This window comes from Gorilla gorilla, chromosome 22 (genome assembly GCF_029281585.2).
Source record: "Gorilla gorilla gorilla isolate KB3781 chromosome 22, NHGRI_mGorGor1-v2.1_pri, whole genome shotgun sequence".
Lineage (NCBI taxonomy): Eukaryota > Metazoa > Chordata > Mammalia > Primates > Hominidae > Gorilla > Gorilla gorilla.
The window spans coordinates 3,920,314-3,942,813 of NC_073246.2; the positions used below are offsets into that span (position 1 = coordinate 3,920,314).

The 22,500-nt window shown below is 52.5% G+C and overlaps 1 protein-coding gene and 1 pseudogene across 35 annotated transcripts in view; one reads left to right on the forward strand and one right to left on the reverse strand.

Annotated features, from left to right (window-relative positions):
- The window catches only part of LOC134757875 (uncharacterized), a 364,684-nt gene that overhangs the window by 174,144 nt on the left and 168,040 nt on the right, over positions 1-22,500 (forward strand). For 33 of the 35 annotated variants that reach the window (XM_063702635.1, XM_063702659.1, XM_063702650.1 and 30 more), the window contains one exon: positions 1-101. This exon is cut by the window's left edge and continues 310 nt beyond it. Coding sequence is in view for 1 of the 35 variants with exons in the window: in XM_063702669.1 (XP_063558739.1) it covers positions 19,363-20,286 (924 nt within the window). In the remaining 34 variants the exon portion in view is untranslated. Of the gene's footprint in view, positions 102-18,941; positions 20,358-22,500 lie in introns of those variants that run through there. The other 2 variants (XM_063702643.1, XM_063702669.1) reach the window with 2 other exon arrangements.
- LOC134757872 (cell division cycle protein 27 homolog) lies at positions 10,044-13,870 on the reverse strand (annotated as a pseudogene).

The following is a 22,500-nucleotide window of genomic DNA, read 5'->3' on the forward strand; positions in this document are numbered from 1 at the left end:
TTTCTCCAGCACGCAGATGAGACGCATGAGAGGGAGAAACAGCTCAATAGATACTGCTGACCTTCATTTGTGGAATCCTCAGTCATCTACACACAAGACAGGTGACTAGGCAGGGACACAGATCAAACACTATTTCCGGGTCCTCGTGGTGGGGATTGGTCTCTCTCTCTCTCTCTCGCACGCACGCACGCACGCACACACACACACACACACACACAGTTTCCATATCTAGTTCGCAAAGCACACTCACTTCCCCTTTTCACGGTACGCAGGCTGAGTAAAACCCACCCCACCCTCCACCCGTTGGCTGACGAAACCCCTTCTCTACAATGTATGAAAAAGATGATCTGGGCCGGGCACGCTGGCTCACGCCTGTCATTCCGGCACTTTGGGAGGCCGAGGCGGGTGGATCGCTTGGGGCCCAGAGTTCGAGACCGGGCTGGCCGACGTGGCGAAACCCCGTCTCTCTGAAAAATAGAACGATGAGCCGGGCCTGGTGGCGTGGGCTTGGAATCACGACCGCTCGGGAGACTGGGGCGGGCGAGTTGTTCCAACCGGGGAGGCCGAGGTTGCGATGAGCTGAGGTCGTGCCGTGGCAATCCAGCCTGGATGACGGAGCGAGACCCTGTCTCGATAGAATCGTGATGTTTTTAGAAGGTGAGTTGTGCGTGGTGATGGCCGCCTGGAGTCGCAGCTACTCGGGAGGCTGAGATAAGGAGAAGATCACTTGAGGCCCCACAGGTCGAGGCTTCGGTCGTCCGTGACCCACTGTATCCTGGTCAGTCACCGGTCAAGGAGATAGGCCCCCTCCCCGTTTGCTTTTCTTTTCTTCCCTTCTCTTTTCTTCTCTTTTCTTTTTTTCCTTCTTTCCTTCTTTCTTTCTTCTCTTTCTTTCTTTCTTTCTTTCTTTCTTTCTTCCTTCCTTCCCCTCTTTCTTTCCTGCCTTACTGCCTTCCTGCGTTTCTTCTTTTCTTCTTTCCTCCCTTCCTCCCTTCCTTCTTTCCTCCCGCCTCAGCCTCCCAAAGTGCTGGGATGACTGGCGTGAGGCACCATGCCTGCTTGGCCTAAAGAGACCGTCTTGGAAAGTGAGACACAGAGAGCGCCTTCCAGTGATCTCATTGACTGATTTAGAGACGGCATCTCGCTCCGTCACCCCAGCAGTGGTGCCACCATAACTCACTCCCTGCAGCGTGGACGCTCCTGGACTCGAGCGATCCTTCCACCTCAGCCTCCAGAGTACAGAACCTGGGACCGCAGGCACGCGCCACTGTGCCCACACTATTTTTAATTATTTTTTCCCCCCCGAGACAGAGTCTCCCTCTCGTGGCCTAGACTGCGGTGCGGTGGCGCCATCTTGGCTCACCGCAACCTCTGCCTCCCGGTTTCAAGCGATTCTCCTGCATCGGCCTCCTGAGTAGCTGGGATGGCGGGCATGCGCCGCCACGTCTGGCTGATTTTGTATTTTTAGTGGAGACGGGGCTTCTCCATGTTGATCGGGCTGGTCTCAAACTCCCGACCTCAGGTGATCCGCCCTCCCCGGCCTCCGGAAGTGCTGGGATGACAGGCGTGGGCCACCGCGCCCGGCCTTCATTTTTAAATGTTTTCCCACAGACGGGGTCTCATCATTTCGTTGCAACCCTCCCGCCCGGCGTCTCAAAGTGCTGGCGTGACGTGCGTGAGCCACTGCGCCTGGACTCCGGGGAATGATTCACGATCGCTGTACTCATCCTTTCTTTCTTTCTTTCTTTCTTTCTTTCTTTCTTTCTTTCTTTCTTTCTTTCTTTCTTATTTATTGATGAATTATTTTATGATTTATTTGTGTACTTATTTTCAGACGGAGTCTCGCTCTGGGCGGGGCGGGGCGAGGCGAGGCGAGGCACAGCGCATCGCTTTGGAAGCCGCGGCAACGCCTTTGAAAGCCCCATTCATATGCACAGAGCCTTATTCCCTTCCTGGAGTTGGAGCTCATGCCTTCCATAGCCTTGGGCTTCTCTCCATTCGGAAGCTTTGACAGGCGCAACCCCACCCAGAGGCTGGCTGCGGCTGAGGATTAGGGGGTGTGTTGGGGCTTGAAAAGTGGGTCCCCTAGTTTTGATACCTCAGCCGACACATCCGCCGACCACCATCGCTTTCTCGCCCTCTGAGATCCCCCGCCTCCACCGCCTTGCAGGCTCACCTCTTACTTTCATTTCTTTCTTCCTTTCTTGCGTTTGAGGAGGGGGTGCGGGAATGAGGGTGTGTGTGGGGAGGGGGTGCGGGGTGGGGACGGAGGAGAGCGTCCTAAGGGTCGATTTAGTGTCATGCCTCTTTCACCGCCACCACCGAAGCTGAAAGCAACGATCCGCTAACTACCGCGTGTTCTCATCTAGAAGTGGGAACTTACAGATGAGAGTCCTTGCATGGGCAGAACGAGGGGGACCAGGGACGCGGAAGCCTGCTTGGCGGAGGAGGGGTGCAAGGAGAGACACCTTCAGGAAAAAAAACAAAACACGAATACTGTCGGACACAGCACTGACTACCCGGGTGATGAAATCATCTGCACACTGAACACCCCCGTCACAAGTTTACCTATGTAACAATCTTGCTCATGTATGCTTGAACCACAAATAAAAGGGGGGGGAGAGAGAGACAGAGAGAGAGAGAGAGGTAAAACGAAACACCACCTCCTTGACCTGAGTCAGGGGGTTTCTGGCCTTTTGGGAGAACGTTCAACAACAATGCAGTATTTGGGCCTGTTCTTTTGTTTTTCTTCTTTTCTTTCTTTTTTTTGGACTGAGTCTCTCTCGCTCTGTCACCCAGGCTGCGGTGCAGTGGCGCTCTCTCGGCTCACTGAAACCTCTGCTTCCCGGGTTCCAGTGATTCTTCTCCGGGTAGCTGGGATTACAGGCGCGCACCATGACGGCCGGCTCGTATTTCTATTTTTAGTAGAGACGGGGTTTCTCCATGTTGGCCATGCTGGTCTCGAACTCCTGACCTCAAATGATCCGCCTTCCTGGGCCTCCCAAGGTGCTGGGACGACAGGCCTGTGCCGCCGGGATTTCAGCCTTTAAAAGCGCGGGCCCTGCCAACTTTCGCTGCGGCCCTTACGCTCAGAATGACGTGTCCTCTCTGCCCTAGGTTGACTCCTTGAGTCCCCTAGGCCATTGCACTGTAGCCTGGGCAGCAAGAGCCAAACTCCGTTCCCCCACCTCCCCACGCAAAAACTAACTAACTAACTAAACTAACTAACTAACTAAAATCTCTACACGTCACCTCTAAGTGTGTGTTCCCGTGAGTGATTTCTAAGAAATGGCACTGTACACTGAACGCAGTGGCTCACGTCTGTCATCCCGAGGTCAGGAGTTCGAGACCAGCCCGGCCAACGTGGTGAAACCCCGTCTCTACTGAAAATACGAAATTCAGTCAGGCGCCGTGGGGCAGGCACCTGTCATCCCAGCTACTCGGGAGGCTGGGGCGGAAGAATTGCTTGAACCTGGCAGGCAGAGGTTGCAGTGACCCAAGATCGCGCCACTGCACTACAGCCTGGGCGACAGAGTGAGACTCAGTCTCCAGATAAATACATACATACATACATACATACATACATACATACATACATACATACATACATCATACAAGAAAGACAAAAAGAAAAGAAAGAGAAAATGAAAGAAAAGGCACTGTATCGCTACTGGGCTAGGACCTTCTCTCTGTCTGTTTCTCTCTGTTCGTCTCTGTCTTTCTCTCTGTGTCTCTTTCTCTGTCTGTCTGTCTGTCTGTCTCTTTCTTTCTCTCTGTCTCTGTCTTTGTCTCTCTCTCTCCCTCTCTACCTGTCTCACTGTGTCTGTCTTCTGTCTTACTCTCTTTCTCTCCCCGTCTGTCTCTCTCTCTCTCTCCCTCCCTGTCTGTTTCTCTCTCTCTCTTTATGTCTGTTTCTGTCTCTCTCTGTCTCTTTCTCTGTCTGTCTGCCCCTCTCTTTCTTTTTCTGTGTCTCTCTGTCTGTCTGTCTCTCTCTCTCTCTCTGTGACTATCTTCTGTCTTACTCTCTTTCTCTGCCTGTCTGTCTGTCTCTCTCTGTCTCTCCCTCCCTTTCTGTTTCTCTCTCTCTCCCTCTCTCGCTCTCTCTGTCTTTCTCTCTTTCTGTCTGTTTCTCTGTCTCTCTCTGTCCGTCTCTGTCTTTTTCTATCTGTCTGTCTCTCTCTTTCTTTCTGTCTGTCTCTGTCTCTCTCTCTCTCTCTCTGCTTGTCTCTCTCACTGTGTCTGTCTTCTGTCTTACTCTCCTTCTCTGCCTGTCCATCTGTCTGTCTGTCTGTCTCTCTCTCTCTCTCCCTCCCTTTCTGTTTCTCTCTCTCTCGCTCTCTCTCTGCCTGTTTCTCTCTTTCTCTGTCGGTCTCTGTCTGTCTCTTTCTCTCTGTCTCTGTCTCTCTCTCTCTCTGCCTGTCTCACTGTGTCTGTCTTCTGCCTTATTCTCTTTCTCTCTCTGTCTGTCTCTCTCTCTCCCTTCCTGTCTGTTTCTCTCTCTCTCTCTTTCTGCCTCTTTCTCTCTGTCTGTCTCTGTCTTTCTCTGTCTGTCTGCCTCTCTCTTTCTTTTTCTGCGTCTCTCTGTCTCTCTCTCTCTGTTCCTATCTTCTGTCTTACTCTGTTTCTCTGCCTGCCTGTCTGTCTGTCTGTCTGTCTCTCTTTCTGTCTTTCTCCCTCCCTTTCTCTTTCTCTCTCTCTGTCTGTCTCTCTTTCTGTCTGTTTCTCTCTGTCTCTCTGTCCATCTCTCTTTCTCTGTCTCCCTCTTTCTCTCTGTCTCTGCCTCTCTCTCGCTCTCTCTCTGTCTCTCTCACTGTGTGTGACTGTCTTCTGTCTTACTCTCCTTCTCTGCCTGTCCGTCTGTCTGTCTGTCTCTCCCTCTCTCTCCCTCCCTTTCTGTTTCTCTCTCTCTCTCTTTCTGTCTGTTTCTCTCTTTCTCTCTCTGTCTGTCTCTCTCTTTCTTTTTCTCTGTCTCTCTCTGCGTCTGTCTCTCTGTCTGTGCCTATCTTCTGTCTTACTCTCTTTCTCTGCCTGTCTGTCTGTCTCTCTCTCTCTGTCTGTCTCCCTCCCTCCCTCCCTCCCTGTCTGTCTGTTTCTCTCTCTGTCTCTCTCTCTCTGTCCATCTCTGTCTGTCTCTTTCTCTTTCTCTCTCTTTCTTTCTCTCTGTCTCTGTCTCTCTCTCTCTCTCTCTCTGCCTGTCTCTCTCACTGTGTCTGTCTTCTGTCTTACTCTCTTTCTCTGCCTGCCTGTCTTTCTGTCTGTCTGGCTCTCTCCCTCCATGTGTCTCTCTCTCTCTCACTCACTCTCTCTCCGTCTCTCTCTCTTTCTGTCTGTTTCTCTCTGTCTCTGTCTGTCTGTCTGTCTGTCTCTCTCTCTGTTTGTCTTTCTCCCTCCCTGTCTGTCTCTCTCTCTCTCTCTCTGTCTCTGTCTCTCTCTCTTTCTCTTTCTGTCTGTTTCTCTCTATCTCTCGCCGTCCATCTCTGTCTTTCTATGTCTCTCTCTTTCTCTGTCAGTCCGTCAGACACCCCCGTGCCGGGTAGGGCCCTGCCCCTTCCACGAAAGTGAGAAGCGCGTGCTTCGGTGCTTAGAGAGGCCGAGAGGAATCTAGACAGACGGGCCTTGCTGGGCTTCCCCACTCGGTGTATGATTTCGGGAGGTCGAGGCCGGGTCCCCGCTTGGATGCGAGGGGCATTTTCAGACTTTTCTCTCGGTCACGTCTGGCGTCCGGACTTCTCCTATTTCCCTGATAAGCTCCTCGACTTAAACATAAACGGTTAAGGCCGGACCCAACACGGCGAAACCCCGTCTCTACTAAAACTACAAAGCCGAGTCGGGAGCGGCGGGGCAGGCCCCTGTAATGCCAGCTCCTCGGGAGGCTGAGGCGGGAAAATCGCTTGAACCTGGGAGGCGGAGGCTGCAGGGAGCCGAGATCGCGCCACTGCACTATGGCCCAGGCTGTAGAGTGAGTGAGACTCTGTCTCTAAATAAATAAGCAAATTCATGAATTCATTAATTCTTTTCCCTGCTGACGGACATTCGCAGGCATCGGTTGTCTTCGGGCATCACCTAGCGGCCACTGTTATTGAAAGTCGAGGTGACACGGAGGGAGGTCTCGCCGACTTCACCGAGCCTGGGGCAACGGGTTTCTCTCTCTCCCTTCTGGAGGCCCCTCCCTCTCTCCCTCGTTGCCTAGGGAACCTCCGCCCTGGCGGGGGCCCTATTGTTCTTTGATCGGCGCTTTAGTTTTCTTTGTGTTTTGGCGCCTAGACTCTTCTACTTGGGCTTTGGGAAGGGTCAGTTTAATTTTCAAGTTGCCCCCCGGCTCCCCCCACTACCCACCTCCCTTCACCTTAATTTAGTGAGTCGGTTAGGTGGGTTTCCCCCAAAACCCCCACCCCCCCGCCTCCCAACACCCCGCTTGGAAGCCTTCCAGAGCCACCCCGGTGTGCCTCCGTCTTCTCTGCCCTTCCCCCACCCCTTGCCGGCGATCTCATTCTTGCCAGGCTGACATTTGCATCGGTGGGCGTCAGGCCTCACTCAGGGGCCACCGTTTTGGAAGATGGGGGGCGGCACGGTCCCACTTCCCCAGAGGCAGCTTGGGCCGATGGCATAGCCCTTGACCCGCGTGGGCAAGCGGGCGGGTCTGCAGTTGTGGGGCTTTTCCCCCCGCTTTCCGCCTCAGGCCTCCCTCCCTAGGAAAGCTTCACCCTGGCTGGGTCTCCGTCACCTTTTATCATGATGTTTTAGTTTCTCCGCCCTCCGGCCAGCATAGTTTCACAATGCGAAGGGCGTCACAGCTCTAGTGTGGGCCCTCTTAGTACTTGCCCAAAATAGAAACGCTTTCTGAAAACTAATAACTTTGCTCACTTAAGATTTCCAGGGACGGTGCCTTGGCCCGTGTTTCTTGGCTTGTTTTGTTTTGTTTTGTTTTGTTTTGTTTTGTTTTGTTCGTGTTTTTCCTTTCTGGTATGTATTTCTTTTCAAGTGAAGTAGAAATCCCCAGTTTTCAGGAGGACGTCTATTTTCCCCAAGACATGTTAGCTGCTGTTTTTTCCTGTTGTTAACTAGCGCTTTTGTGAATCCCTCAACGTGCAGTGAGAGCCGGTTGATGTTTACTATACTTCATCATGACATCTTATTTTCTAGAAATCCGTAGGCGAATGCTGCTGCTGCTCTTGTTGCTGTTGTTGTTGTCGTTGCTGTTGTCGTTGTCGTTGTTGTTGTTGTTGTTGTTGTTTTCAAAGTATACCCCGGCCACCGTTTATGGGATCAAAAGCACTATAAAATATGTGTGATTATTTCTTGAGCACGCCCTTCCTCCCCCTCTCTCTGTCTGTCTGTCTGTCTCTGTCTCTCTCTTTCTCTGTCTGTCTTCTCTCTCTGTGTGTGTGTCTCTCTCTCTCTGCCTGTCTGTTTCTCTCTCTCTGTCTCTCTCTGCCTGTCTGTTTCTCTCGCTCTGTCTCTCTCTCTCTGCCTGTCTCTCTCACTGTGTCTGTCTTCTGTCTTACTCCCTTTCTCTGCCTGCCTGTCTCTCTCACTCTCTGTCTCTGCGTCTATCTCTCTCTTTCTGTCTGTTTCTCTCTGTCCGTCTCTGTCTCTCTCTGTCTGTCTCTTTGTATTTCTTTCTCTCTGTCTCTGTCTCTCTCACTGTCTGTCTTCTGTCTTAGTCTCTCTCTCTCCCTGTCTGTCTGTTTGTCTCTCTCTCTCTCCCTGTTTCTCTCTCTCTCTCTCTCTCTGTCTTTGTCTTTCTTTCTCTCTGTCTCTGTCTCTCTCACTGTGTCTGTCTTCTGTCTTAGTCTCTCTCTCCCTGTCTGTCTGTTTGTCTCTCTCTCTCTCCCTGTTTCTCTCTCTCTCTCTCTCTCTCTCTGTCTTTGTCTTTCTTTCTCTCTGTCTCTGTCTCTCTCACTGTGTCTGTCTTCTGTCTTAGTCTCTCTCTCCCTGTCTGTCTGTTTGTCTCTCTCTCTCTCTCCCTGTCTGTTTCTCTCTCTCTCTGGCTTTGTCTTTCTTTCTCTCTGTCTCTGTCTCTGTCTCTGTCTCTCTCTCTCTCTCTCTCTCTCTCTCTCTCTCTCTCTCTCTCTCTGTCTGTCTTGTGTCTTACTGTCTTTCTCTGCCTGTCTGTCTGTCTGTCTCTGTCTGTCTCTCTCTCTCTCTCCCCCTGTCGGCTGTTTCTCTGTCCCTGTCTGTGTCTCTCTTTCTGTCTGTTTCTCTCTGTCTGTCTTTCTCTCTCTGTCTCTTTCTCTCTGTCTGTCTCTTTCTCTCTGTCTCTCTCTGTCTCTCTCTCTGTGGGTGTGGGTGTGTGTGTGCATGTGTCTGCCTTCTGTCTTACTCTCTTTCTCTGCCTGTCTGTCTGCCTGTCTGTTTGTCTCTCTCTCTCTCTGCCTGTCTCTCTCCCTTCCTGTCTCTGTTTCTCTCTCTTTCTGTTTCTCTCTGTCTCTGTCCATCTCTGTCTTTCTCCGTCTGTCTCTTTATCTGTCTCTCTCTCTTTCTGTCTTTCTCTCTTTGTGTATCGTTGTCTCTCTCTGTCTGTCTCTCTCTGTCTCTGTCTCTGTCTCTCTCTCTCTCTCTGTCTCGGTCTCTGGCTCTCGCTCTCTCCCGCCCTCTCTTTTTTTTTGCAAAATAAGCTCAAGTACATCTAATCTGATCCATTACCAAGGCCTGAATTCTTCACTTCTGACATCCCAGATTTGATCTCCCTACAGAATGCTGTACAGAACGGGCGAGTTGATTTCTGGACTTGGATACCTCATAGATACTACATATGAATAAAGATCCAACCCTAAAATCTGGGGTGGCTTCTCCCTCAACTGTCTCGAAAAATCGTACCTCTGTTCCCCTAGGATGCCGGAAGGGTTTTCTCAATGTGCATCTGCCCATGTCCTAAGTGATCTGTGACCGAGCCCTGTCCGTTCTGTCTCAAATATGTATGTGCAAACACTTCTCTCCATTTCCACAACTACCCACGGCCCCTTGTGGAACCACTGGCTCTTTGAAAAAAATCCCAGAAGTGGTTTTGGCTTTCTGGCTAGGAGGCCTAAGCCTGCTGAGAACTTTCCTGCCCAGGATCCTGTGTGAACAAAAGTGCCTCTGCTGGGAGCTGGGATCCTTGGGACCATGCTTGCTAGCGCTGGATGAGTCTCTGGAAGGATGCACGGGACTCCGCAAAGCTGACCTGTCCCACCGAGGTCAAATGGATACCTCTGCATTGGCCCGAGGCCTCCAAAGTACATCACCGTCACCAACCGTCACCGTCAGCATCCTTGTGAGCCTGCCCAAGGCCCCGCCTCCGGGGAGACTCTCGGGAGCCCGGCCTTCGTCGGCTAAAGAAGTCCAAAGGGATGGTGACTTCCACCCACAAGGTCCCCACTGAACGGCGAAGATGTGGAGCGTAGGTCAGAGAGGGGACCAGGAGGGGAGACGTCCTGACAGGCGATGAGTTCCCTAGGCTCTGGCCACCCCACCCACGTCCCACGTCCCACGTCCCGGGCACCCGCGGGACACCGCCGCTTTATCCCCTCCTCTGTCCGCAGCCGGCCCCACCCCACCACGCAACCCACGCACACACGCTGGAGGTTCCAAAAGCACACGGTGTGAATAGAGCCTGACGGAGCGAGAGCCCATTTCACGAGGTGGGAGGGGTGGGGGTGGGGTGGGGTGGGGTTTGTGGGGTCTGTGGAGAGCCCGATTCTCCCTCTTGGGTGGCTACAGGCTAGAAATGAATATCGCTTCTTGGGCGGAGGGGCTTCTTTAGGCCATCACCGCTTGCGGGACTGCCTCTCAAACCCTCCCTTGAGGCCACAAAATAGATTCCACCCCACCCGTCGACGTTTCCCCCCGGGTGCTGGATGTATCCTGTCAAGAGACCTGAGCCTGACACCGTCGAATTAAACACCTTTACCGGCTTTGTGTGTTTGTTTGTTTCTGAGATGGAGTCTTGCTCTGTCCCCCCAGCCTGGAGTGCAGTGGCGTGATCTCAGCTCACTGGAACCTCTGCCTCCTGGGTTCAAGTGATTCTCCTGTCTCAGCGCCACCATGGCCGCCTCTTTTTTTTTTTTTTTTTTTTTTTTTTTAGTAGACACGGGGTTTCACCCTCTTTCATTGGTTTTCACTGGAGATTCCAGATTCGAGCCACACCTCATTCTGTGCCACAGAGAGACTTCTTTTTTTTTTTTTTTCTTTTTTTAAGCGCAACGCAACATGTCTGCCTTATTTGAGTGGCTTCATATATCATTATAATTGTGTTGTAGATGAAGAAAAGGTATTAAACACTGTGCTAATGATAGTGAAAGTGAAGACAAAAGAAAGGCTATCTATTTTGTAGTTAGAGTAAAGTTGCTCAGTATTTAGAGCTGCCTAAATACGTCAGCATTTAAACTCTTCCTAGTAAAGGCTGGCCAATCTGAATAATCCTCCTTTAAACACGATTTTTGATAGGGTTAAGATTTTTTTAAGAATGCGACTCCTGCAAAATAGCTGAACAGACAATACACATTTAAAAAAATAACAACACAAGGATCAACCAGACTTGGGAAAAAATCGAAAACGACACACGTCTTATGAAGAACTGAGTTCTTAAAATATGACGGAGAACATAGCTATCGGAAGAGAAGGCAGTATTGGCAAGTTGATTGTGACGTTGGTCAGCAGTAGCTGGCGCTGTCTTTTTGGCCATCTTTCGGGCAATGTAACTACTACAGCAAAATGAGATATGATCCATTAAACAACATATTCACAAATCAAAAAATGTTTCAGTAATATAATGCTTCAGATTTAGAAGCAAATCAAATGATAGAACTCCGCTGCTGTAGTAAGTCAGATCACCGTATCTGACAAAATAACTACCACAGGGTTATGACTTCAGAATTATACTTTCTCTTGATATTTATTTATGTATGTATTTATTTTTTTAATTTATTTCTCTTGAGACGGCGTCTCGCTCTGTCGCCCAGGCTGGGGTGCAATGGTGTGATCTCGGCTCACTGCAACCGCCACCTCTCTGGGTTCAAGCGATTCTCCTGCCTCAGCCTCCCGAGTAGCTGGGACTACAGGTGCCCGCCACCACGCCCAGCTAATCTTTATACTTTTAATAGAGACGGGGTTTCACCGTGTTGGCCCGGATGGTCTCGATCTCTTGACCTCGTGACCCGCCCGCCTCGGCCTCCCAAAGTGCTGGGATGACAGGCGTGAGCCACTGCGCCCGGCCTTCTCTTGACGTTTAAAACTATGAAGTCAGTCCAGAAAAATGCAATAAATGTCAACGGTGAGTATGGTGTTGAGGCAGAAGTAGGACCACGCATGTTCATATCGTATTCCGTTGATCACAATATGACCTAGGGAGTAATTTCCTATGTGCCTACTTATACACGAGTACAAAAGGGTAAAACGGAGAGACTGCTAAATTAAAGGGTACGTGAAGTTCTTAATAGTCACTCCGTAAACTGGAACGCTGTCAAAAAGCGGCAGCTAGTGAATTGTTTCCATCTATTTTTCTATTATCCAATAAGTGAACTATGCTATTCCTTTCCAATCTCCCAAGCACTTCTTGTCCCCATCACCACTTCGGTGCTCGAAGAAAAGGTAACAAATCAAGTAACACAACTAAAGAAACACACACACAAACCAAAGACAGCTACGGTGTCTGCAAAAAAGCTTGCTAGAAGACTGAAACTGTTGAGTATAAGGATCTGGTATTCTACGATCATGAGTTCATTTCAGAGTTTGTTAAAGACATACGTTTCATAAGGAAACATCTTAGTTAGAAGTTATTCAGCAGTATGTACCATCCCTAAGTATTTTTAACCAAATTCGTGACAATAAAGAGCTATCTAACCAGAAAAATTAGCGAGTACCGGCACCATCCATAAGGCTTTGTCTTTACACTTCATTACCACTTACCATGCCTTACAATGTCTAGGATTGACTCTGATAGCATTTTTAAAACCAGCTAATGCTTTGTCCAATTCTTCAGTGAAGACAAGCTCACGCCCTAATGCACTATAGGCATAAGCATCATTTGGATCCACTTCGAGAGTTCTCTGGAAGAATTGAATCGCAATATCGTGTTCCCGTTGCAGACCGAAACAGTTCCCTGCAGCACACCAGGCCTCTGGCTGGCGAATTTTTATCCATGTCTGTGAAGTCTTTGGACAGAATTGAAAGAGCAACACCTTCCGGAGGATGCCAAAGTGTGGTAGAGTAGATCTCCACGCCTTCGACTCTGTAATTCTCAATCCTTCTAACCTCTGAGAATGTTCTTTCAGCTTGCATGGACTCTGAGAGTTTAAAATAGGCCCTTCCAATTTCGCACAGTACCCAACCGGTATTGCAGTGGTGAGAAGCTAGATGGCTCAAGATATTGAGAGCTTCTTTGCCGTGGTAAGAACACAAAGCTAAATAACCTTTCTCCCTTTCACGAAGAAGGCTCATCGAGCCTTCCGCTGCTGCTTTTTGTAGATTAAAAGCCTGAATCTGAGGCGCGATTGCGACTATTTTCCCTTCTGAAATGACGGAAGAGTCCAATTTTGTCACTTCCAGGCTATCACTTATGTTCGGTGGAGTTATTCCTCCTTTCTTAGTTTTACTTTTTGTTGTTCTGTTTGGGATTTTAGGTGGAAACTTCATTTTTAATTTTCTCCTATTCTCCTCGGTTGTGGAGCTGTCACTAGTCAAGAGTCGTGAATTTCTTCGAGGCGGTGCGTTCGGGGGAGATGCCATAGTGGGGCTCAATACCTGAGGTGTTGCCCTTGTCGGCGGACCAGAACTTTGTGTTTTTGCAAGAATTGGAGTTACCTTTGGGCTCTTTCCCCTCTGCGAGAAGACAGACTGTGTTCCGGTTTGGCCGATTCTGGCAACGGACTTTTTTGAAGGGGCTCCGGTGGATGGCACGTCAATGACAGAAGGTGTCTAATACCAGTGCAGTTTTGTCAATAGGATCCGTCTCCGGGACTTGGGGTTTCTGATGGCAGAATGTCAACACTTGGGGTTAATGGACTAACAGCTGCTGGTCCTCCTAATAAAACTGCGACCAGTTTTTGGTTTATGTCGAACCTGTTTAGATCATATGGAAGTTCCTGTTCCCAGTGGGACAGTATCAGGTGAAAGGACAGCTGAATCGATAGAGGACACTGGGGAGTCTGTATTCAAGGAGTACTTTGAATTGGAAGATTCTAAATTCAATCCGTTTAATTCAACGGTGTCCTGGGCTGTTTCCGTAAGAACGGTCTCAGGCTGTCTGTGACGTGAACTAGGACGAGGCCCAAGTGTTGTGGCGCAACACTTGGACAGGCAGTTGCTAAAGCTCTCTAGAGATGTGAATCAAAATGTTTGGTCAGGATCCGGCTTTTCCCCCCTATTTCACACCATGATTCAAAGGGACACCAGAGGAAAGGATTTCAACGAAGGCTCTTTTGGTCACATTCTGATCCTTTGGCAAGCCGATCTGTCTTGCAATATACATGTCCCAACAATGGAAGGGGAAAGCGAGCTGAATCACCAAACTCAGGAACAATAATATCATCATGGCTTTTCTGCTTATGAAACACTCCACCCGATAAGATTTGTTCCCCTTCTGCAAGCTTGCTGAGATCAACACAACATTTCGCAAGCAGGTATTTGCAGTGCGGTGTAGTACAACTGTGTCCTTTCAAGAGTCTATATGTTTTATAGGCCTTTCCTGAGCGGTAAGAACAGGTCGCCAGTAAAAACAAGGCTTCTTCTGAGTGTACTTCTGCATAAAGGCGTTCTGCGAGGAAAACCGCATCTCGGTAGGCATAGTGGTTTAGTGCTTGCCATATAGCAGCCTGGACGGGTCCCTGCAGCACCGCCATCCTCGAGGCTCAGGCCCACTTTCTGCAGTGCCTCAGGCACCACCCCCCCCCCCCCCGCCCCGTAGCGGCTCCGGCCCGGCCAGCCCCGGCTCATTTAAAGTCACCAGCGACCGTTACCGACCGTTACCGGGGGATGGTGGGGGAGTCCGAGCCAGAATGACTTCTTTATCCTGCTGACTCGGGAAAGCCCGGCCCCTTGTGATCCATTGCAAACCGAGAGTCACCTCGTGTTTAGAACACGGATCCACTCCCAAGTTCAGTGGGGGGGGGGGGGGGGATGTGAGGGATGTGGCATGGAGGACGAAGGACTCTCTTCCTTCTGATTCGGTCTGCACAGTGGGGCCTAGGGCTGGAGCTCTCTCCGTGCGGACCGCTGACTCCCTCTACCTTGGGTTCCATCGGCCCCACCCTGGAACGCGGGTCTTGGCAGATTCTGGCCCTTCCTGGCCCTTCAGTCGCTGTCAGAAACCCCATCTCGTGCTCGGATGCCCCGAGTGACTGTGGCTCGCACCTCTCCGGAAACATTGGAAATCTCTCCTCTACGCGCGGCCACCTGAAACCACAGGAGCTCGGGACACACGTGCTTTCGGGAGAGAATGCTGAGAGTCTCTTGCCGACTCTCTCTTGACTTGAGTTCTTCGTGGGTGCGTGGTTAAGACGTAGTGAGACCAGATGTATTAACTCAGGCCGGGTGCTGGTGGCTCACGCCTGTAACCCCAACACTTTGGGAGGCCGAGGCCGTAGGGTCCCTCGAGGAATCGCCTAACCCTGGGGAGGTTGAGGCTGCAGTGAGTGAGCCATAATTGTGTCACTGCGCTCCAGTCTGGGCGAAAGACAGAATGAGGCCCTGCCACAGGCAGGCAGGCAGGCAGGCAGGCAGGCAGGCAGGCAGGCAGGCAGGCAGGCAGAAAGACAACAGCTGTATTATGTTCTTCTCAGGGTAGGAAGCAAAAATAACAGAATACAGCACTTAATTTTTTTTTTTCCCTTCGGACGGAGTTTCACTCTTGGTGCCCACGCTGGAGTGCAGTGGCACCATCTCGGCTCACCGCAACCTCCACCTCCCGCGTTCAAACGATTCTCCTGCCTCAGCCTCCTGAGTAGCTGGGATTACAGGCACGGGCCACCACACCCGGCTGATTTTGTATTGTTAGTAGAGACGGCATTTCTCCATGTCGGTCAGGCTGGTCTCGAACTGGCGACCCCAGTGGATCTGCCCGCCTCGGCCTCCCAAAGTGCTGGGATGACAGGCGTGAGCCATCGTGACCGGCCGGCTACATTTATTTTTTTTCTTAATTATTTTACCTTTTTTTAGTTTTCAATTTTAATCTATTTATTTATTTACATTTATTTCTTTCCTTATTTACTTATTTATTTATTTTCGAGACAGACTCTCGCTCTGTTGCCCAGGCTGGAGTGCAGCGGCGCGATCTCGGCTCACTGCAAGCTCTGCCTCCCGGGTTCATGCCATTCTCCTGCCTCAGCCTCCCGAGTAGCTGGGACTACAGGCGCCCGCCACCGTGCCTGGCTAACTTTTTGTATTTTGAGTAGAGACGGGGTTTCACTGTGGTAGCCAGGATGGTCCCGATCTCCCGATCCCGTGATCCGTCCACCTCGGCCTCCCAAAGTGCTGGGATGACAGGCGTGAGCCACCGCCCCCGGCCTATTTATCTATTTATTAACTTGGAGTCCAGGTTATGAAACCAGTTAGTTTGTGTAATTTTTTTTTTTTTTGAGACGAGGCTTCACCGTGTTGCCAAGGCTTGGACCGAGGGATCCACCGGCCCTCGGCCTCCCAAAAGTGCGGGGATGACAGGCGCGAGCCTACCGCGCCCGGACCCCCCCTTCCCCCCCTCCCCCGCTTGTCTTCCCGACAGACAGTTTCACGGCAGAGCGTTTGGCTGGCGTGTTTAAATTCATTCTAAATAGAAATTTGGGATGTCAGCTTCTGGCCTCATGGACTCTGAGCTGAGGAGTCCCCTGGTCTGTCTATCACAGGACCGTACACGTAAGGAGGAGAAAAATCGTAACGTTCAAAGTCAGTAATTTTGTGATACAGAAATACACGGATTCACCCAAAACACAGAAACCAGTCTTTTAGAAATGGCCTTAGTCCTGGTGTCCGTGACAGTGATTCTTTTCGGTTCGGACCTTGACTGAGAGAATTCCCAGTCGGTCTCTCGTCTCTGGACGGAAGTTCCAGATGATCCGATGGGTGGGGGACTTAGGCTGCCTCCCCCCAGGAGCCCTGGTCGATTAGTTGTGGGGATCGCCTTGGAGGGCGCGGTGACCCACTGTGCTGTGGGAACCTCCATCCTTCCCCCCACCCCCTCCCCAGGGGATCCCAATTCATTCCAGGCTGACACTCTCACTGGCAGACGTCGGGCATCACCTAGCGGTCACTGTTACTCTGAAGACGGAGGCCTCACAGAGGAAGGGAGCACCAGGCCGCCTGCGCACAGCCTGGGGCAACTGTGTCTTCTCTACCGCCCCCGCCCCCACCTCCAAGTTCCTCCCTCCCTTGTTGCCTAGGAAATCGCCACTTTGACGACTGGGTCTGATTGACCTTTGATCAGGCAAGAACGAACAAACAAATAAATAAATAAAATAACACCAAAGTAACTAACTAAATAAGATAAGTCAATACAATCCATTACAATACAATACAATACGATACAACACGATACGATAGGATACAGTAAATACAATACAATACAATACAATACAATACAATACAATACAATACAATACAATACAATACAATACAATACAATACAACACAACACAATAGGCCAGGCGCGGTGGCTCATGCCTGTCATCCCATCACTTTGGGATGCCGAGGTGGACGCATCACCTGAAGTCGGGAGTTGGAGACAAGCCCGACCAACATGGAGAAATCCCGTCTCAATTGAAAATACAAAATTAGCCGGGCGTGGTGGCACATGCCTCTAATCCCAGCTGCTAGGAAGGCTGAGGCAGGAGAATCGCTTGAACCTGGGAAGCGGAGGTGGCGGTGAGCCGAGATTGCGCCATCGCACTCCAGTCTGAGCAACAAGAGCGAAACTCCGTCTCAAAGAAATAAACTAAGATAAATAAATACATAAATACATAAATTAAAATAAATAAATAAATAAATAAAATAAAATAAATAAATGGGCCCTGCGCGGTGGCTCAAGCCTGTCATCCCCTCACTTTGGGAGGCCAAGGCCGGTGGATCAAGAGGCGGTCAGACCAACAGGGCCAGTATGGTGAAACCCCGTCTCTACTCACAACACACCAAATTAGCCGGGTGCCGTGCTGTGCTGTACTGTCTGTAATCCCAGCTACTCGGGAGGCCGAGCTGAGGCAGGAGAATCGCTTGAACCTGGGAGGCGGAGGGTGCAGTGAGCCGAGATCGCGCCACTGCACCCCAGCCTGGGCGACAGAGCGAGACTCCGTCTCAAAAAAATGAAAATGAAAATAAAAATGAAATGCAACAAAATAATTAAAAAGTGAGTTTCCGGGAAAAAAGAAAAAAGGAAAAAAAAAAAAAAAGAAGAAAACAACCCCACCGTGACGTACACGTACGCCTCTCGCCTTTCCAGGCATCAGACACGTTAGGAATCATGCGTGATTTCTTTTTTTAACTTAATTTTATTTTATCATGATGATTTATGTTTCGAGACGGAGTCTCGGAGGCCCGCCCTCCCTCCGTCCCATTCCCTGGTTGCCCAGACCACCTCAGGAGACAGACCCTGGCTGGGCCAGATTGTTCTTCTCCTTGGTCAATGGTTTCCTTGTCTTTCTTCGTGTCTTTAACCCGCGTGGACGCTTCCGCTCGGGTTTTACAGATGGCAGCTCCACTTTAGGCCTTGTTGTTGTTGGGGACTTTCCTGATTCTCCCCAGATGTAGTGAAAGCAGGTAGATTTGCCTTGCCTGGACTTGCCTGGCCTTGCCTTTTCTTTCTTTCTTTATTACTTTCTCTTTTTTTTCTTCTTCTTCCTTTTTTTTTTTTTTTTTTTGAGACAGAGTTTCACTCCTGTTGCCCAGGCTAGAGGGCAATGGCGCGATCTCGGCCCACCGCACCCTCTGCCTCCCAGGTTCAAGCGATTCTCCTGGCTCAGCCTCCTGATTAGCTGGGATTATAGGCATGGGCCACCGTGCCTGGCTGATGTTTGTACTTTTAGTAGAGACGGTGTTTTTCCATGTTGGTCAGGCTGGTCTCCAACTCCGAACCTCAGGTGATCCGCCTGCCTTGGCCTCCCAAAGTGCTGGGATGACAGGCGTGAGCCGCCGCGCCCAGCCTCTCTCTCTCTCGCTTGCTTGCTTGCTTGCTTGCTTGCTTGCTTGCTTGCTTGCTTGCTTGCTTGCTTGCTTTCGTGTTTTCTTGCTTTCTTGTTTTCTTGCTTTCTTGCTTGCTTGCTTGCTTTCGTGCTTTCTTGCTTTCCTGTTTTCTTTCTTTCTTTCTTTCTTTCTTTCTTTCTTTCTTTCTTTTGTTTCTTTCTTGCTTGCTTTCTTGCTTGCTTGCTTGCTTGCTTGCTTTCGTGCTTTCCTGTTTTCTTGCTTTCTTTCTTTCTTTTGTTTCTTTCTTGCTTGCTTTCTTGCTTCCTTGTTTTCTTGCTTGCTTGCTTTTGTGCTTTCTTCTTTTCTTGCTTTCTTTCTTTCTTTGGTTTCTTTCTTACTTGCTTGCTTGCTTGCTTTCGTGCTTTCTTGTTTTCTTGCTTTCTTTCTTTCTTTTGTTTCTTGCTTGCTTGCTTTCGTGCTTTCTTGCTTGCTTTCTGTCTTTTGTTTCTTTCTTGCTTGCTTTCTTGCTTCCTTGTTTTCTTGCTTTCTTGCTTGCTTGCTTTCGTGCTTTCTTTCTTGCTTTCTTTTCTTTCTTGCTTGCTTTCTTTTCTTTTTCTTTCTTTCTTTCTTGCTTTCTTTTCATTCATTCATTCTTTCTTTCTTCTTTCTTTCTTTCTTTCTTTCTTTCTTTCTTTCTTTCTTTCTTTCTCTGTTTCTTTCTGTTTCGTCCTTTTGAGACAGAGTTTCACTCTTGTTTCCACGGCTAGAGTGCCATGGCGCGATCTTGGCTCACCGCACCTTCCGCCTCCCGGGTTCGAGCGCTTCTCCCGCCTCAGCCTCCTGATTAGCAGGGATTACAGGGAGGCACCCCCACGCCTGGCTTGGCTGATGTTTGTATTTTTAGTAGGCACGCCGTGTCTCTCCATGTGGGTCAGGCTGGTCTCCAACTCCCGACCTCATGTGATGCGCCCACCTCGGCCTCTCAAAGTGCTGGGATGACAGGCGTGGGTCACCGTGCCCAGCCTGTTGACTCGTTTCGTTTTTTTGTTTCTTTCGTTTCCATGTGTTCGCTTATATTTATCGACGTAAACGTTTGTATACATTTATATGTAAACGAAAATGTGTATCTTTACGTTGAATACGCTTGTGTATAGTAAATACGCATCGATTATGTAGAAACATACCTCTATGTGATAGATGCAGGTGTTTATTTCGCATAAATGAATACACGTCGCTCTAGAAAGAAGCGATCGCCGACAAATACGTGTATGCTTACGTATGAAAAGTGTTGTATTTATGTTTCTAAATGAACGAGTGTACGTATTTGTCTCTGTTTTCTTTCTTCCTCTCTTTTATGTTTTTCTTCCTTCCTTTCTACCTTTCTCTCCTTCTTTAGGCGTTTCTTCCTCTCTTCCTTTCCTTCTTTCTCTCTTTCTGTTCTTTTTTCTTTCGTGCTTTATTTCTCTTTCGTTCCCTGTCTTTCCTTCTTTTTTCTTTCCTCTCTGTTTCTTTTTCCCTTTTTTCCTTCGTTTCTTTCCTCATTCTTTCTCTCTTTTTCATGTGTCTTTCCTTTCCGTCTGTCTTTTAAAAATGGACTGTTTCAAAAGTTTTCTTTGCGTATCTACGTTTTTTAAACGGTCTCTCTTTTCTCCATTTTCTTCCTCCCTCCCTGCTCCCTTCCCTCCCTCCTTCCCTTTCGCCGTCTGTCTCTTTGCCCCATTCCCCCCGTCCCTCCCTCTTTCTCTCCCTCTGTCTGTCTCTGTGTGGATTCTGGAAGAGCCTACGCATTCTGCCTCTCCGTGTGTCTGCAGCGACCGGCGACCGAGTCCTTGTGTGTTCTTTCTCCCTCCCTCCCTCCCTCCCTCCCTCCCTCCCTCCCTCCCTGCTTCCGAGATGCATCTCCAAACACCCACACGCCGTGGGTTGTCTTCTGACTCTGTCGCGGTCGAGGCAGAGACCCGTTTTGGGTACCGTTTGTGTGGGGTTGGGGTAGAGGGGCTGCGTTTTTGGCCTCGGGAAGAGCTTCTCGACTCACGGTTTCGCTTTTGCGGTCCCCGGGCCGCCCTGCCATCCGGATCTGTCTCGCTGACGTTCGCGGCGGTCGTCGGGCTCCATCTGGCGGCCGCTTTTAGATCGTGCTCTCGGCTTCCGGAGCTGCGGTGGCAGCTGCCGAGGGAGGGGACCGTCCCCGCTGTGAGCTAGGCAGAGCTCCGGAAAGCCCGCGGTCGTCAGCCCGGCTGGCCCGGTGGCGCCAGAGCTGTGGCGCGTCGCTTGTGAGTCAGAGCTCTGGCGTGCAGGTTTATGTGGGGGAGAGGCTGTCGCTGCGCTTCTGGGCCCGAGCCGGGCGTGGGGCTGCCCGGGCTGGTCGACCAGCGTGCCGCAGCTCCCGAGGCCCGAGCCGCGACCCGCGGGGACCCGCCGCGCGTGGCGAGGGAGGCTGGGGACGCCCTTCCCGGCCCGGTCGCGGGTCCGTCCGCGCTCATCCTGGCCGTCTGAGGCGGTGGCCGAATTCGTTTCCGACGAGTCCCCGTGGGGAGCCGGGGACCGTCCTGCCCCCGTCCCCCGGGTGCCGGGGAGCGGTCCCCGGGCCGGGCCGCCGTCCCTCTGCCGCGATCCTTTCTGGCGAGTCCCCGTGCGGAGTCGGAGAGCGCTCCCTGAGTGCGCGTGCGGCCCGAGAGGTCGCGCCTGGCCGGCCTTCGGTCCCTCGTGTGTCCCGGTCGTAGGAGGGGCCGGCCGAAAATGCTTCCGGGTCCCGCTCTGGAGACACGGGCCGGCCCCCTGCGTGTGGCACGGGCGGCCGGGAGGGCGTCCCTGGCCCGGCGCTGCTCCCGCGTGTGTCCTGGGGTTGACCAGAGGGCCCCGGGCGCTCCGTGTGTGGCCGCGATGGTGGCGTTTTTGGGGACAGGTGTCCGTGTCGCGCGTTTCGTGGGCCGGCGGTGTGGTCGGTGACTCGACCTCCCGGCCCCGGGGGAGGTATATCCCTCACTCCGAGTCGGCATTTTGGGCCACCGGGTTATTGCTGACACGCTGTCCTCTGGCGACCTGTCGCTGGAGAGGTTGGGCCTCTGGATGCGTGCGGGGCTCTGGCCTACCGGTGACCCGGCTAGCCGGCCGTGCTCCTGCTTGAGCCGCCTGCTGGGGCCCGCGGGCCTGTGGTTCTCTCGCGCGTCCGAGCGTCCCGACTCCCGGTGCCGGCCCGGGTCCGGGTCTCTGACCCACCCGGGGGGCGGCGGGGAAGGCGGCGGGGGCCACCCTGCCCCCGTGCGCTCTCCGCTGCGGGCGCCCGGGGCGGCTGCGACAACCCCACCCCGCTGGCTCCGTGCCGTGCGTGTCAGGCGTTCTCGTCTCCGCTGGGTTGTCCGCCGCCCCTTCCCCGGGGTGGGGAGTTGGCCGGGGCCGATCGGCTGGTCTGGCTGGCCGGCCGGCCGGGTGGCCGACCTCCGCTCCCGGGGGGCTCTTCGCGATCGATGTGGTGACGTCATGCTCTCCCGGGCCGGGTCCGAGCCGCGCCGGGCGAGGGGCGGACGTTCGTGGCGAACGGGTCCGTTCTTCTCGCTCCGCCCCGCGGGGGCCCCTCGTCTCTCCTCTCCCCGCCTGCGGGTGGTGCGTGTGGGAAGGCGTGGGGTGCGGAACCCGGCCTGACCTCGGCGTCCCGCCCGCCGCCTTCTGCGTCGCGGGACGGGTCGGCGGGGTCCTCTGACGCGGCAGACACCCCTCGCTGTCGCCTCCCGTGGTTGTCGACTTGCGGGCGGGCCCCCTCCGCGGCGGTGGGGGTGCCGTCCCGCCGGCCCGTCGTGCTGCCCTCTCCGGGGGTTTGCTCGAGCGTCGGCTCCGCCTGGGCCCTTGCGGTGCTCCTGGAGCGCTCCGGGTTGTCCCTCAGGTGCCCGAGGCCGAGCGGTGGTGTGTCGTTCCCGCCCCCAGTGCCCCCCTCCTCCGGTCGCCACCGCGGTGTCCGCGCGTGGGTCCTGAGGGAGCTCGTAGGTGTGGGGTTCGAGGCGGTTGAGTGAGACGAGACGCGCCCCTCCCACGCGGGGAAGGGCGCCCGCCTGGTCCGGCGAGTGCACGTCCCGTGCTCCCCTTTGGCGGGTGCGCGCGGGCCGTGTGAGCGATCGCGGTGGGTTCGGGCCGGTGACGCGTGCGCCGGCTGGCTGCCGAGGGGCTGCCGTTCCGCCTCCGACCGGTCGTGTGTGGGTTGACTTCGGAGGTGCTTTGCCTCGGAAGGAAGGAGGTGGGGGGACGGGGGGGGCCTCGTGGGGTTGCGCGCACGCGCGCACCGGCCGAGCCCCCGCCCTGACCGCGAACGCTCAAGGTGGCCGCACGCAGGTGTTTCCTCGTACCGCAGGCCCTCTCCCTTCCCCAGGCGTCCCTCGGCGCCTCTGCGGGCCCGAGGAGGGGTGGCTGGCGGTTGGGGAGTGT